Source organism: Microtus pennsylvanicus, chromosome 3 (genome assembly GCF_037038515.1).
Source record: "Microtus pennsylvanicus isolate mMicPen1 chromosome 3, mMicPen1.hap1, whole genome shotgun sequence".
NCBI classification, from domain to species: Eukaryota; Metazoa; Chordata; class Mammalia; order Rodentia; family Cricetidae; genus Microtus; species Microtus pennsylvanicus.
The window spans coordinates 91,588,800-91,602,500 of NC_134581.1; the positions used below are offsets into that span (position 1 = coordinate 91,588,800).

At 42.1% G+C, this 13,701-nt stretch overlaps 1 protein-coding gene across 4 annotated transcripts in view; it reads right to left on the reverse strand.

Annotated features, from left to right (window-relative positions):
* Positions 1-13,701, reverse strand: part of LOC142846261 (opioid-binding protein/cell adhesion molecule) — a 1,121,841-nt gene that overhangs the window by 247,926 nt on the left and 860,214 nt on the right. For all 4 annotated transcript variants that reach the window (XM_075966471.1, XM_075966470.1, XM_075966469.1 and 1 more), the window contains exon 3: positions 8,518-8,750. In XM_075966471.1, the coding sequence (XP_075822586.1) occupies positions 8,518-8,750 (233 nt within the window). The remainder of the gene's footprint in view (positions 1-8,517; positions 8,751-13,701) is intronic.

Below are 13,701 nucleotides of genomic sequence, written 5' to 3' on the forward strand. Positions count from 1 at the left end.
GGAGGTGAGAGGAAAGGGAAGAGGGAGATCAAGGAATGGAAAGCAGGATACATAGATAGATGTAAACACAGAGAATTTTATTTACCAATGTTTGTTTGTTTGTGTTTGTGTGTCTGCATGCTTGCATATGGGGTAGGCCATTCGTTGATGTTCAAAGGCCAATTTGTGAGAAATCAATTTCCTCCCTCTCATACGTGGGTCCGGGAGAATGAATCAGGTCATCATGCATAGGAGCAGGTCCTTTTACCCACTGAGTCATTGCCCCAGCCACTCCAGGGAGGATTACAGAGGGCATGCGGCACAGAGAAAAACACTTGTACTGCATTCTGTTCATCCCAGGATCAGAAGCCAGGAAGACTATGTCCCAAAGACACAGGCCTGCAATGTTCAGAGCCATGCTTGGGCTCTGAAGGAAGTTTTCTGACGCCCAGGATTATTCTTTCCCACTCTTCCACCGGGCTCCGGTGAAGAATGAGTGTGATTATAATTTAAAATCGAGGCTGAATAAATTAAATTTATTTCAGGTTGACTGCTTGCTTTTCTTTAAGCTCATAATTATACACGTTAATTCAAATGACTGTGTAATATTTAGGAGAGGGGAAAATCACAGGAAGAAGAGGTTTGGTACAAAGGAAGAGATGGAAATGGTTTAGTCTCTGAAAAAATTCTGCCCCCTGGTTCTCCCTGCACTGCCCTGCTGTAAACCTTCTACGCAGGAGCCAGTGGTCCACTCCCAGAACGTTTGCTTGAGCACACGCCCTTCTCCATATCACCTTAGAACTTGTTTCCCCATAAACGGCAGCAAGTTCCTGCCTGTTAACTAACTCCACATTAGCAGTGTGGCAAAGGGACACAATACTGGGGGACGTATAGCAAAAACTACCTAAATTAAGAGGTGCTTGGCCACTTCCCAGCCAGCCTAATTCATTCAAATCTCTGCCGACTCCCTGAATCTCAATTTCTTGCTTTATAGAGTGGTGACTCTGTGCTCTGTCTTCCAGGGATTGTGGAAGGAATAATCAAAGGAGATAATGCATGCCAAGTGCCTTGTTGACTGTTTGTGTTTTGATAGCTTTTTCCCCCGGTGCCAAAAGCTTAACCCAAATGAATAAATGCAGAGGAGGGAATTTAAACCACTTACTAGCTCTGTCAGCTTGTGCGGTTTCAATCTAAGCCTCGGTTTCTTTATTGGTAAGATATAAAGATGATGCATATTTTTGTGGAGTGGACGCAAAGATCAATTGAGACATGGTTAGTGTGGAACATAGCCAATGCCAGAACGGACTGGGGCTCCATAGCAGTTGGGTGGGAAGAAAACGCGATTTCTTTACTTGTTAATCAAATGTCAGATGGTAACTGAACAGGCTCCAGGTTAAAACATCCAAAGCCCTTTGTGTAAGGAGAAATTGTAGAAGCTCTTTTGTAGAGTCTTCTACGTGTGAATTTAATAGTGTTCCTATTCTTCTGTCTCAGTATGCACGTGTGTGCGTGCAGGTGTGTGTGTGTGTGTTCCTGTAATGCGCGCATGTGTATGGAGGCCACACTATCTTCCTCAGTTCTCTCCACTTTATTTTTTGGTGGGGCAGGATCTCTTACTGTATCTAGAGTGTGTTGATTCAGCAAGAACTGGCCATTAAGCTCCAATACATGCCTGCCTTTTTATGTGGGTGCTGGGGATCTGAACTCCGAGTCCCCTGCTTGCATGGAAAGCACTTTACTGTCTGAGCCATTTCAGCCCAGGGGTCATCCTTTCTAAGCCCATAAATCTAGGCTTTGCAGAAAGCGTGCATTCCGTGAAGAGAAATACCTTATAGGCCACCGATTTCTAAGCCAGCTGAGAAAATAGACTGAGAATATCAACACCCCTGAAGCAAAGACAGATCAAATTTCCCTACTGCATCCATTCCCAACAAATAGCAACACCCCAGACCACCAGCCCTCATAGATCTGCTGAGGTTTCAGAATGTTGAGAGTTAATGAAGACTAGAATGACAATTAAATCCTGGATCCCCAAAGGAGCCAGGGTTTTCAGTACTTACATAGGATAAAATGGTAACATTTAAAATGTGTACCCCTGGAGGGATGAGCTACTAGAAAATTAATTATCTTCTTTCTGCCTCTCTCCCAGCCTCTTTGTACCATTTATGGTAGCCTTGGAGTCCCTCCCTTACCGCTCACTTTCTTTTGTGAGCTTTGTCCTTAATTTCTAATGGTACAATTCAGTTTCGGCAGCAAGAAGGAAACAAAACACAATAATACACAAGGCAAAAAAAAAAAAAAAACAGAGAAAAATTTCCATGGATCTAGAGCAGAGAATCAAGTAAACGTGGTTGGCAGCAAAGGCATTGGAGTAAGCTGAGAGGCAGATCTTGCATTTGTATTATTGCAGTAACAATAAAGGACCATTGAGAGAAAACCTCTGACCTAAGTGGAGTACGAACGTTCCTGTTGGGCTGGATCAATCACTGGGCCAACGGCCACCCTAGGGAGATGGGCTCTCCTGGGATGCCACACTAAAATGATGGGGAGAATAAATAGCTCTTTATGGAGATGCTGTACTTTTCTTTCCCAGAATCCCACTCTAGTGCAGTAGCTTACTGTCAAGCTGCTCTCTAAGTCGGCCCACTTTTCCTCTTTCTATCTCTTTTCTAAGCATGCTTTCCTTGACAGTTTGGGGTTTGTCAACATTTTAGCCTTCTTTATTCTTTCTCTAAGGCCTTCTTCCCTCCATTTAGCTGCTAATCTACCATGTGTCTGATTACCATACCAGCTTAACTGACATGACTGTTTCCTTCTCTCCTCCACTCTTTCCTTGGATAGTGGCTGAAGTTTGCAGCATGTCTGCTCTGAGATTTTTATTTGCTTTGAATTCCAATAAAAATTGTATTAGCTTCCATTTGAGTCCATTCCTGATTTTTCTAAAGAAACTAATAACCCCAAGAGTGGATCCTGATTTCCCTGCATCAGTGTGGTTATGGTTCAAGACCCAGCTCTACTCCTGACCCACTGGGTACCATAGCAGGTCCTCAACTTCCTAACCTATGCTCACCTAATTTGCAAATGGAGAAAACAGCCAATGCACTGCTGCTTCCCAGCGTTTATTAGAGGGGTCAAATGAGACAGAGATTATGGGCAAAGAGACAGAGTACAGACAGTCATAGATCAAAAGGAGTAAAGAAAAATAAGCCACATAAAGATGGAAAATTCACAGAGAGTCTGGATTGTGAATATTATTATATTCTCTTTGAATTTTTGACTGTGAAGGAGCAACATTTCATTGTATGTACTGCAAAGTTAAACCAACATAAAGGTAACTTGACTTCAGAATTTGAGTCTAAGGATATGTTGCTTTGGAAAAGAGGTTCTTCTTTTGTTTTCACAGAGAATGAGAACCTGTGGATTGCTTCCAGACTAATATGGTTTGATAGATCAAGACCTCCTGAAAGGTCACCTTGAACACCCCTCCAAACATTACTTTGCCCATTAAACAGCAGGAAGCAGTTTAGAGAGTACTACACACAAATTCCCAAATATTGTTTATAAATCTTTCTTTATATTTAAAGGGGGATATGCTATAGAGATTTGCATTGATATGGATCCTGGTTTATTGATGTGAATTTAAGGTCACTCTTGTTATATACATATTTCTGTTCTAATTAAGGTATTGTGATTGTATAGTTCATTTAAAAATGTAATGTATAATTAAGAAATATTGGTTAATAGATAGTCATCTATAATAGTCAAGCTTGTAGTCATGTTAGTTAGATTTTCTAGATGTACAGAGATATATTTCAGATAGATAGGTATTCTTCAAATCTTTCAGAGACCTTCAGAATATGGCATTTAAATATTTTAAGAAATTAGGACTTTTCATGGCAGTGAGACACATCTGCCCCTGGCACCACCAATTACTTCAAGGGGAAGATGAGCATCAAAGAAGCTACTTATGGTGTTGGTTAGCTATTTGGGCAAGAAACTGCTCTTGCCTGGACTGCTTGATGAACTGGACATGCAGGACCCATAGAGAAATGACTGCTGAACTTGCCTAAAGGTGAGAAGATCCTTTGGGGTTCCTGCTTCACAAAAGAGTCTGCAAGACATTCTTCAGGACACAGAAAAAAGTGATTGACAAACTGCCAATACAGGCAGAACAGTCTTTGAAATTTCCTGCTTTGTGGAAAAGTCTGCTGGATACTATGGACCTGTAGGATGAAAATGAATGCGCCAATAGTACAGAAGAACACTGGGTGACTGTCCATCCAGTGAGATGTCTCTGTCAATTCTAGAGTTTTGGAAGTGGCTTACAATACACCTCCTGTTTACTTAGGTAATATTATATCCTTCTGGAGTTTGTGATGGAGTTGAAGAATAAAGAGAAAGTAGATATAGTTTTTGTTAATTATGATACAAGATAAAGTAGATATAAATATTGTAACTGCAATTCTCATTTGATAGCTGTTTTATTATATGTAATTTTACTATGTTAAAGTTAAAGAATTCCTTTTTTATTTAAATGAAAAAGGGAAGTGATGTGGGATTTCCCTCTGTATGCCGTGACTACCATTAATGAATAATGAAACTGCTTTGGACCTATAGCAGAGCAAAACTTAGGCAGGGAAAACTGAACTGAATGTTGGGAGAAAGAAGGGCAGAGCCAGAGAGAAGCCATGTAGCCCCACCAGAGACAGATGCTGACTGTTGCTGGCCACATGGCGATACACAGATTACTATAAATGGGTTAAATTAAGATGTAAGCATTAGCCAATGAGATGTTAGTAGAGCTAATGGGCCAAGCAGAGTTTTAAAAAATAGTTTCTGTGTGATTATTTCGGGGCTAAGTGGCCAGGAACTAACTAGCTGCCTTATTCCTACAGGCATCCTTGAACAGTACTAAGTACGTGTGTGGAATCTGTGGCATCCTTATTCTGACACATTTCTTAGCTTGTCATAGTCTAGCCTTCTCCTCCAGGGAACTTTCTCCATCACTATTTACTGAAACTCATCAGACAATGCTTGGCTTACTTTCCACTCCTGTCTGCTTAGAGAGGCTTCAGAATCTCTTGTTCAGATGCTGGTACAGTTTCTGACTCACCTTGCAGACAAACACCCCCAAGTGCCTGTAATGCCTCAGTGTGCTAATTGATGGGGTTGGAGATAAAGAAGTCATGATTCCCGTTCTCTAGGAACAGTTAGCCTTAGCGGCTCAGCTACCATCAAACTAGTGAACCCCTGACATGACAGAATCTCAGACAATGGTATTAAGCTACAACTCCACCTTTGTGCTATCACATCTACATGATGCGGCTCTTTCAGAATGCCAGAGGCTTTTATCTCCGCAGTTTGTTTCAAGACCACCATGTCCCCAAACTCAAAAAAACAGGTATTCTCATTTATCCCTCCTCATTCAAGGCATTAAGGATCAATTCTCACAATTGCCCTCAGCAATATCTCTTAGGTGCCTCTCCATTTCTCCAGGCAGGTCCACAGTCCAAGCTCAAGACACTGATTTGGATACTAGATGCAGCCTGTAGCCTCCCCTTGTTCTTCTGTGCTATCCCCCAACCTCCCGCAGTACATCCTTGACCAGCTTGCCAAGTGAGCTTTCCTGCTGTGACCAACCTGGCCCAAGAGTCACAATTCCTCACTGTTCTGGGCTTCTTTTTGCACTCCTTACACAGTCAAAATGACATTATTACACAGGCTTATGTAGTGACATAAAATAAACTCCTCGGTGGCCAAGAAGTACCGGAGGGAACAATGGTTGCATTTTAATAAAAGTGGCTTATAAACAGGTATCCTTGGGAACCAGTCCCATCTGACATGTGGCAAAAGGTGCCCTTTACAATAGTCTACAAGGCATCAAGAACCACGGCAGAACATCTCTAGGGCTTGGACATAGCTGAAGGAAAAATAACCAAACAAACAACAACAAACCAAAGCTAGAAGCTGCATGGGATGCCTTTCCCTCTTGCTAATGGCATCCAATTTACAGCAGTAATGAGATATTAATATTGCCAAATAGAAGATAAATATTTTTTTAAAAAAACAGACAAGTTGCATCTCGGAAATTTTTCAGTTTTTCTTATTGCAAAATCAATACCCATCAGCGGTTTGAAATTAAAGGCAAGATTAGGCCTCAGTTTTCTACATGCCTTATTGTATTCCAAAAGCTTTCTACTCGGTCAGATAAATCTTCTTTAAGAGGATTAGGAAACTTTCATTATCTTTATCTAACCTGAACTAACACCAAGTCTGAAAAATTAATCTATGGACTGGACAAAAGCTGATGACTGCTGGGAAGAGAGAGGACCTTGGCTCTGTCTCACTGAGTAGTGAGAGCAACGGGGTTGCTGCATCTGCCCCCTGAGGATTCTACATTGCTCACCAGTATGGGCAGGAATGCCCTCGTCCAGCTCATGCTCCTGGTCTCTCGCTTAATGGAAAATCCTGTGTGGGGAATGTTCTAGTGGCAGAGCGTCCTTTATCTTCCAGCCACCTGCTGGCTTGCTTTTGTACTCCACAAGCTCCTGGGAGGCCAGAGCTACATAGGCCATAGGTGTGGAGAATGGGAGGAATTGACTTCTAAGATAGGAGAAACTGTAGCCCCCGTGCCCCAATTCTCACACTGTCCATAAGTGCCCCCTTCCCATACCAGGTGACATTATGGGTTTCCATACCACACTCCTGGAATCACCCAAAGTGCATTGCAGAGGCATCATCCCTGAGACCACTTTCTGTGAGCTCCATGTGTGCAGACTCAGTTCTCACATGCTTACATATTTGTCTCATCCTGTTGATGCCAACAGTCTGGGTCTGTCTCCATACAGCACCTGATAACCTTCTTTTCATTTCAGTGCCACACCCTCTGGATGTGAAGACCACTGTGCTTTGCAGGTTTTGGAGGTGCCACCTTCAAGACTGAGAATCTTAGCTCCTTTGGAATCAAGCCCATGTGGCAAGCAGATATTAGGACATTCCAACCCATCTTCAATCACTATCTTAACCAGTGTATCCACTGTCCTTTGAGAAGGGACATGTATGTGCCTTTAGTTCCAGATAGCAACCAATCTTGAGTCTCTTAGCAGTGATCCTTACCCAATCACCTGCCCTCTGGGTGGGACACATAGGTTGAAACCAGCAACATCTATAAATGCCCATTCCATGACAGGTCCTTTAGAATCTCTGAAATCATGAGGGGTAGAGATAAGAACCAACAGATTGGACAGAAGCCAAGCTTTAGTATTGTGTCTCTCAGAAGAGCTGCTAAGGACGACAAATATGATTAGACCTATCTCTGGCCCAATATATCTATTGCACAGTGTCCCCAGAGGTGGACATGGATGCTGAGCTGGTAATGGCTGCTCTGTCCAAAAGAACGAGTGGGCATATGAAATGGTCTATGTGACTGAGTGTGAAGAGATAATAACTCTCATCTACTGTGGTCTATGAAACCAACGGAAACGAGTTACATCTTATTTTGCAATCTAAAAGTAAAAAGGAAATCAATAATATCTATTGAGTCTATGGCAGATGGAATCTGATAAACTGAAGTTGATAATGACCAAATGATGCACAGGCCCCTTTCTGAGAGCTCGGAGGATGTCTCTAAGATATTAGCTGTATGCTTTGAGAGAGGATAACCTAAGCTTCTCATTTTGTAGAGGAAAGATGGGCGTTGGGTGATGGAGCTCTTCTGTTTGAAAATCCATTCTTACCATAATAACATAGTGATTAAGCCGTGATGGCAACTGGGATAGTTCAAAATAAGTTTACTTTGCTTGTTTGCCTTGCCTCAACATGGTCTTCAAATTTGTGTGACTGCTATCTACAGGTCTTTTTAATTTAATATTTTGTATCTGACATCTGAGATCATTTATTTTTAGTTCACGAGTATGATCAAAATTAATAACCATCAAAGCACATTTGATACTATACCTGTGCTAAACTAACTCAGATTTTTTTGAAAAAATGGATGATGATACTGAAGCATCCTTTCAGCTCCTTTTAATTGTATGAATTTATTTCCAATCGTATGCATTTATTTCCAACATTGGTCTGGAGATATCATTCTTGTAAGGTCTCTCTTGGCTCCACCTTGGGACTGTAAGTATAAACTTAGCAGGAATGCCAAAGAGGACCTAACTGATGAGAACTCAGCATCATTTCTAGAGCACACATGGCCAGCTTCACATCAATATCAGCCTTTTATTATGAAACAAGCCTTAGAGAAATAAAGGCCTCTGTGATTAATACTGCATTTATCTGTGTTTGAATCCTGTGTCAGCTTCAAATGCTAAGTTTCTTAAGAAAGTTCAACCTTATATGCACAAAGGCTCCCTGGTGAGAACAAAGGGCTAGAGAAATAAAGAAAAAAATTGAAAAACTTCTAGAAGATTTGCAATTCTTAACCTGTGGATTTAATAGAGGAAAGTGACCTTTTGTATCTTTATTCATAAGTACAAAGACAAAGGTCCATTTCCAAAAGGAACACCAGGCCCAGGACCAGCTGTAACTTACCTTGCACTATGAGGTGGACCCGGGAGGTTTTCGGGTGATTGTCTGTCTGCACCGAGCAAGTGTATGGACCTTCATCATATACATCCACATTCTGGATCATGATACTGTATTGAGTAGGCGTGTTGACCAAGATGATCACTCGAGGGTCTATGGACCACTTGTCATTCCCAGCATAGAGGATTGTGCTGCGGTTTAGCCAGGCTACCCTGGTGACCCGATCATCTATGGTACACCTGTGAGAAGGATGTGGGGATAAAGTAGAGAAGAGAGGAAGAATAGAGGTGAGAAGGAAATAGGGAGGGAGCAAAGGAGAGAGGGAGAGAGAGGAGAGACAGAGTGGTTATACATGGCAAGGCAGAAATTAAACAGCAACAATACTAAAAGAAGACAATCAATTATTAATGTAACTTTGTGAACACAAGGCAAGGGAGGCTTGAATCATCCAGAAGAAGCCATGATACAAAATCATTTCTCCTTGATTTAGGAACATATTATGTGAATATCTCGCCTGCACATTGCTTTTCCTCTTACTTTACCCTCAGGCTTATATGAAAATTAGTTTATATTTCTTGAGCACATTTACCACATTCGTGGTAGCAAAGACCCAGAGGCACAAGGGACAGAAAGTAGATCAGTATTTCAAATAGGTCACAGATAATCCATGAGTAAATACTTAACTTGTAGTTAATCAAGACTTGAACTTATTTACCTCAGACCTCCCAGGTACTGGTAATCTCCTTGTGCCCCTAAGCTCCTCAAAGCCTGCAAAGATGAGTAAAATTCACCTCAGAAAACCAGAACTTTCTCAGGCGCTCCCAGCTACTTCCAAAGATTGCAGAGGAGGCAAGATTCCCAGCAGGGCCATTCTGTACCCCTCCCTCACTCCTATGAATGCAGCCTGCAATCACAGAGAGAGCCCTTCAGCCAGTTTCCCCAGCCATAACAGGCTGGGAATGCAAATGACAATTGCTTGTTGCTGTGTACAACCTGCAGCCATGGGTGCTCAAGGGAGAGCCAAATGTGCCTGCAGCTGGGGACGGACATTGGCAGATGCGCCCCAGGAGCTGGGAACCTGAGAAGAGATACAGAAAAACCCAGAGTGCAATGTGCTCTGAAGGGTCAGAGATGTGCACACCCACAACCTATTGCTGCAAGCTCACGTAAGAGATTGGCAGCAGAGCTGATGCCCTGGCAGCGACAAGATACAGGTGGGGGCTTAACATCCAGGTAAAAGCAAGGCTTCCCACACAGTCTGACCAGGGCTGGGTGGGCGCAGAAGTGCTCCAAGCAGGTTGAAGACACAGCTGGGCTCCTAAGAACAGAGGTTGGCTAAGAGACCAACCTGCAAAGTTCAACCTGCCACAAATGAATGCAGGTGACGAGGAGCAGCTGAAGATGCTAACTTTCACCTGGGGCAGTTTTATAACCTTCGGCGTAGCTGTAAACTGATTTAGTTAAACTGTAGCTTCAAGTAATTCACTTTTGGTGTGTAGAAAATAATTCACTTGAAAATAAAGCTTCAAGGGAATTTCTTTGATGGGGACTGAGAGTCTGTGTGTGTTCAGTGGAATTTGAACACTATGGTGATTGATAATCACGACAATCCACCTTCAAAATTCATGAGCAAGCTCTTCTCTAAAAGTCATAAGTATATATTGTTCCTTTTTGAACTTGAGGTTATCCTTCCATTATACGTCCTCAGCAGGATGCATTTTATGCTTGAAAACATTTTATTGATCACCTATCATATTTATCTGTAAGAAAATATATAGAGATTGAATTTCAAATTTCTTTTATGTCCTTTGGCTATAAAAATATAAGTAATAATATTTGCTTTTAAAATGACTTATCACCACAAATGTAAAATTGGCAAAACAATATAGATATCTTGCACAATTTAAGTAATAATTAACCATAAAAAGTTAACTTGGATTGTAAATATAGAGCTTAATCACATGGCTAAGCCTGTTTTTCATACCACAAATTAAGAAATCATTTACTTCTATAATGAGCTAACATTAGGATCACTTCTATTCTACTCTTGCTTTTAAAGAAACCTTGTTCACATAAGCCCAGAAATGGCAATAAAAATCTCCAATAGCAATGACACTGAATTCTCTGAATGTCTTCCAAGATATACGGCAAAAACTGCACAGTAATATAGCTTCAAAAATTATTTTGATACTCTCACAGCTGACAGTTCAATTAGTTCCTCCTTCAATTTCTTTTAAAGCAATGAATTGAAAAAATATCTGATTTGCAGTGGGGTTTGTAACCCAATACCACATTCACTCAGTTTCTCAGTACCTGCCTAAAGAGTACAGATAGCATCTTACCAGGGCTTATCCAATGGCTGTTAATGACATGCTCTTCTTTCCCTAGATACATCTGGTTTAACTCACTGTGCTCAAAAATACTGTTTTCATGTGTTAAGTCATACTGCCGTCTATGAAAACCATCTCTTTGAGCTCTGACTCAAGGGCAGAGGACTCAAGACACTGCTAGGAATTTGCTGCTGCTGTGGGAATAAGACTTCCCTGCTCTACTACAGTAGGGCCCTTCCTGAAGTTAAGATAATGCTGGTAAGATGATGGCAAGATAATGGAGTTATAGGGAAATACTGTCTCCTGGATGATTGTGACAGGGGCATGCTTAGAAGAGAAGTGGTCCAACGTTAGGTGCTTTCTCAAGCAGAGCAGATGGAGAGAATCAACATCTTGAAATCTATTTCCTCAAAACCTATTATTTGACTTCATCTGGGACCAGCAACCACAGACTGAATATGCACGCAGCCCCGACAAATGGTCCCAGCTGCAGCAGAAAATTGTGGTTTGATATTTATTAATCCAAACCCTTCCTTTCAGGGAAGAGCACAACCCCAGTATCCTTAGAAGGGTCCAGTGCTCTCAGGTAGATACATCCTGCTCATCGATCTTACTTGCTCTTTAGCTGGGCCTCATCAGTGGATACGAGGTACAAACAAAAAGGAGCATCTGTGGAAAGCCTGAGAAAGGAGTTCTCAGAACCTACGAGCAGCAGAGAAACTCCATGGGCTGGTAGGGCTGGCAGAGGAGAGCAGTCCTCTGCATGATGGCTCTTGGCTCCCAGCTCCTGGCTCCTGGTTTCCTCCTAGCACCATATGACTCTGCTCTGCCTGCTCCTCTGAACAGCGGGATAGAACACTCAGGAAGGATGTGAGCAGTGTGCTTCAGTGATCTTCAAAACCTGGGCTCTTTCCCTGCTCTTTGAGGCAATGTGCTGGACCCTCTTTAATGAGAAGCCCAGAAGGGAGCATGTTTGATGTCAAATAAGAGTGAGCCAGTAGGCAAGGTGAGGAAGGTTAATGACAACTTTCTGATGTCTTGAGAACTCCTAAACATGTAGAATCTTCACAATCCAAGGCAGCCCTACCTAGTAGTCCCTGGTGGAACAGAACTCATTGCAGCTAGGCTGCAAATGATCCCTAACAGCAGAACTTGTTGGCTGTTCCTCCAGGAGCACTTGGGAGAACTTCTCATGTATTGCATCCATTCCAAACAACAGACTTTAAGAAACCATTTACATCATCCACAGTTTACAGGTAAGGAAGCCGTGGCACAGTGATACTCAGTCACTAGTTTCAGAGAAGAGCTAGGCCAATGAAAGCAGGTGACTCACACTTAGGCAGTCAGTGATTGGTGTCCTTATAGGACTAAAGCCAGAAGCATTTGGCTGGCTGTATTTAATCACAGTTGCATAAATCTACAGCACTTCATTTTTTCATAAATGACAAAATAATTTAAGAGGAAAGGAAAGCCACTTAGTATCATCTTTTTCATGTCCTAAAGCCACTGATAGTGTGAGGAAAGTGGGTAGAAATGAGAATCAGGGTGAGCCAAGAAATGCCTGCAAGGCACCTTGGGGACTGGAAGGCAAATGTTCTCCAACTTCCACTGAGTCTGAAACAGGAATTACAAGGGTTGGGTTTATTCTTTGTTTTGTTTCTCATTTTCAGAGGTGAGACTGCATTTCAGGCAAACCTACACCTGAAAACACAGGTTTCCAGACTCAGTAAACATGAAAAACTCAGGCCAGTAAGGCTTGCTCCCTAAAACTTCCAACCAAAAGGTTGCGAAGACCTGAGCTTGCCCTTGGCAAGCTCCTTAGCTGCTATTCCGTGGACTCTTCTTGAGAATGTCTTTCCTTGAGGATCTAGACAAGATGCTGTTCTGAACAGACAGAAGATGCTTTTGCCGAAAACATTAACTCCTCACATGGGCCATAAGATGACTAAAAGTAACTTGAGAGGTTGGCATCTCTGTCTTCACTTTGGGCCTGACTCCTTGATCGTCTGCTTACTTCTCCATAGAAGCATGCTCATTGCTCTCAAGCTGTGTCTGTGAAGAATCCATTGGTACCTACCCAACATCTTTCCCCTTCAAGGCTGAAGAAACAGACAACAGGAGCTGGGTACTATCTGTTTTTTACAATTTCCTGTTCCAGATTCCTAAATGCTCTTGAACTTCTCAGATCATTGTCCTAAAACTATAGTTATCTTAGATGCCAGGAACAGCAAAGGCTCCCGGGACAGGCCACCTCACAAATAAGAATAGTTACTATAGTTTCCAGGCAGAACACTAGTGTGGTAGTAATCACTTCCTGAGAACCAGGATGTCTGCTCCGCCAATAAGGATTTCTTTAGATCCATTTGCAGAACCAGACTGAGACAATGATGAACAAACCTACACTCCTGGAGACTAACCCTGCTCAGTTATGCATACTTCTGGTCCCTTGTTCATCTCTTTTCCCATTTAAACCTAAATCTCCTGCCAGGACCAGAAAATGAAGTCAGGTCACTGGACCCCCTCCTCTGTGCCTTTCCCATGTACACTGATTAAATCCAGCTCCTCTGCTTTTCACCGTCACTCGTGTAATTAGTTGGCTTCCTGCAACAGTCAGGCAACTCTCCTCTGTTGGGGCTGCTGGTGCCGCACCTTTTATCTTGAAAATTTCATTTTTAACACCCGCTAAATTTTTTTGTCAAAAGACTCCATTTCCTGCAGTGCAAAATCTGCAAACTTTAACACTTTTATGTTCTTTATTCTTTTTTTATTTTATATTTGGCCTCCGAGAATGCAAAAGTAAAACTGCTATCACTCAACTGACACTTAATGAGCACCTACTATATATAAGATAACTTTCTTC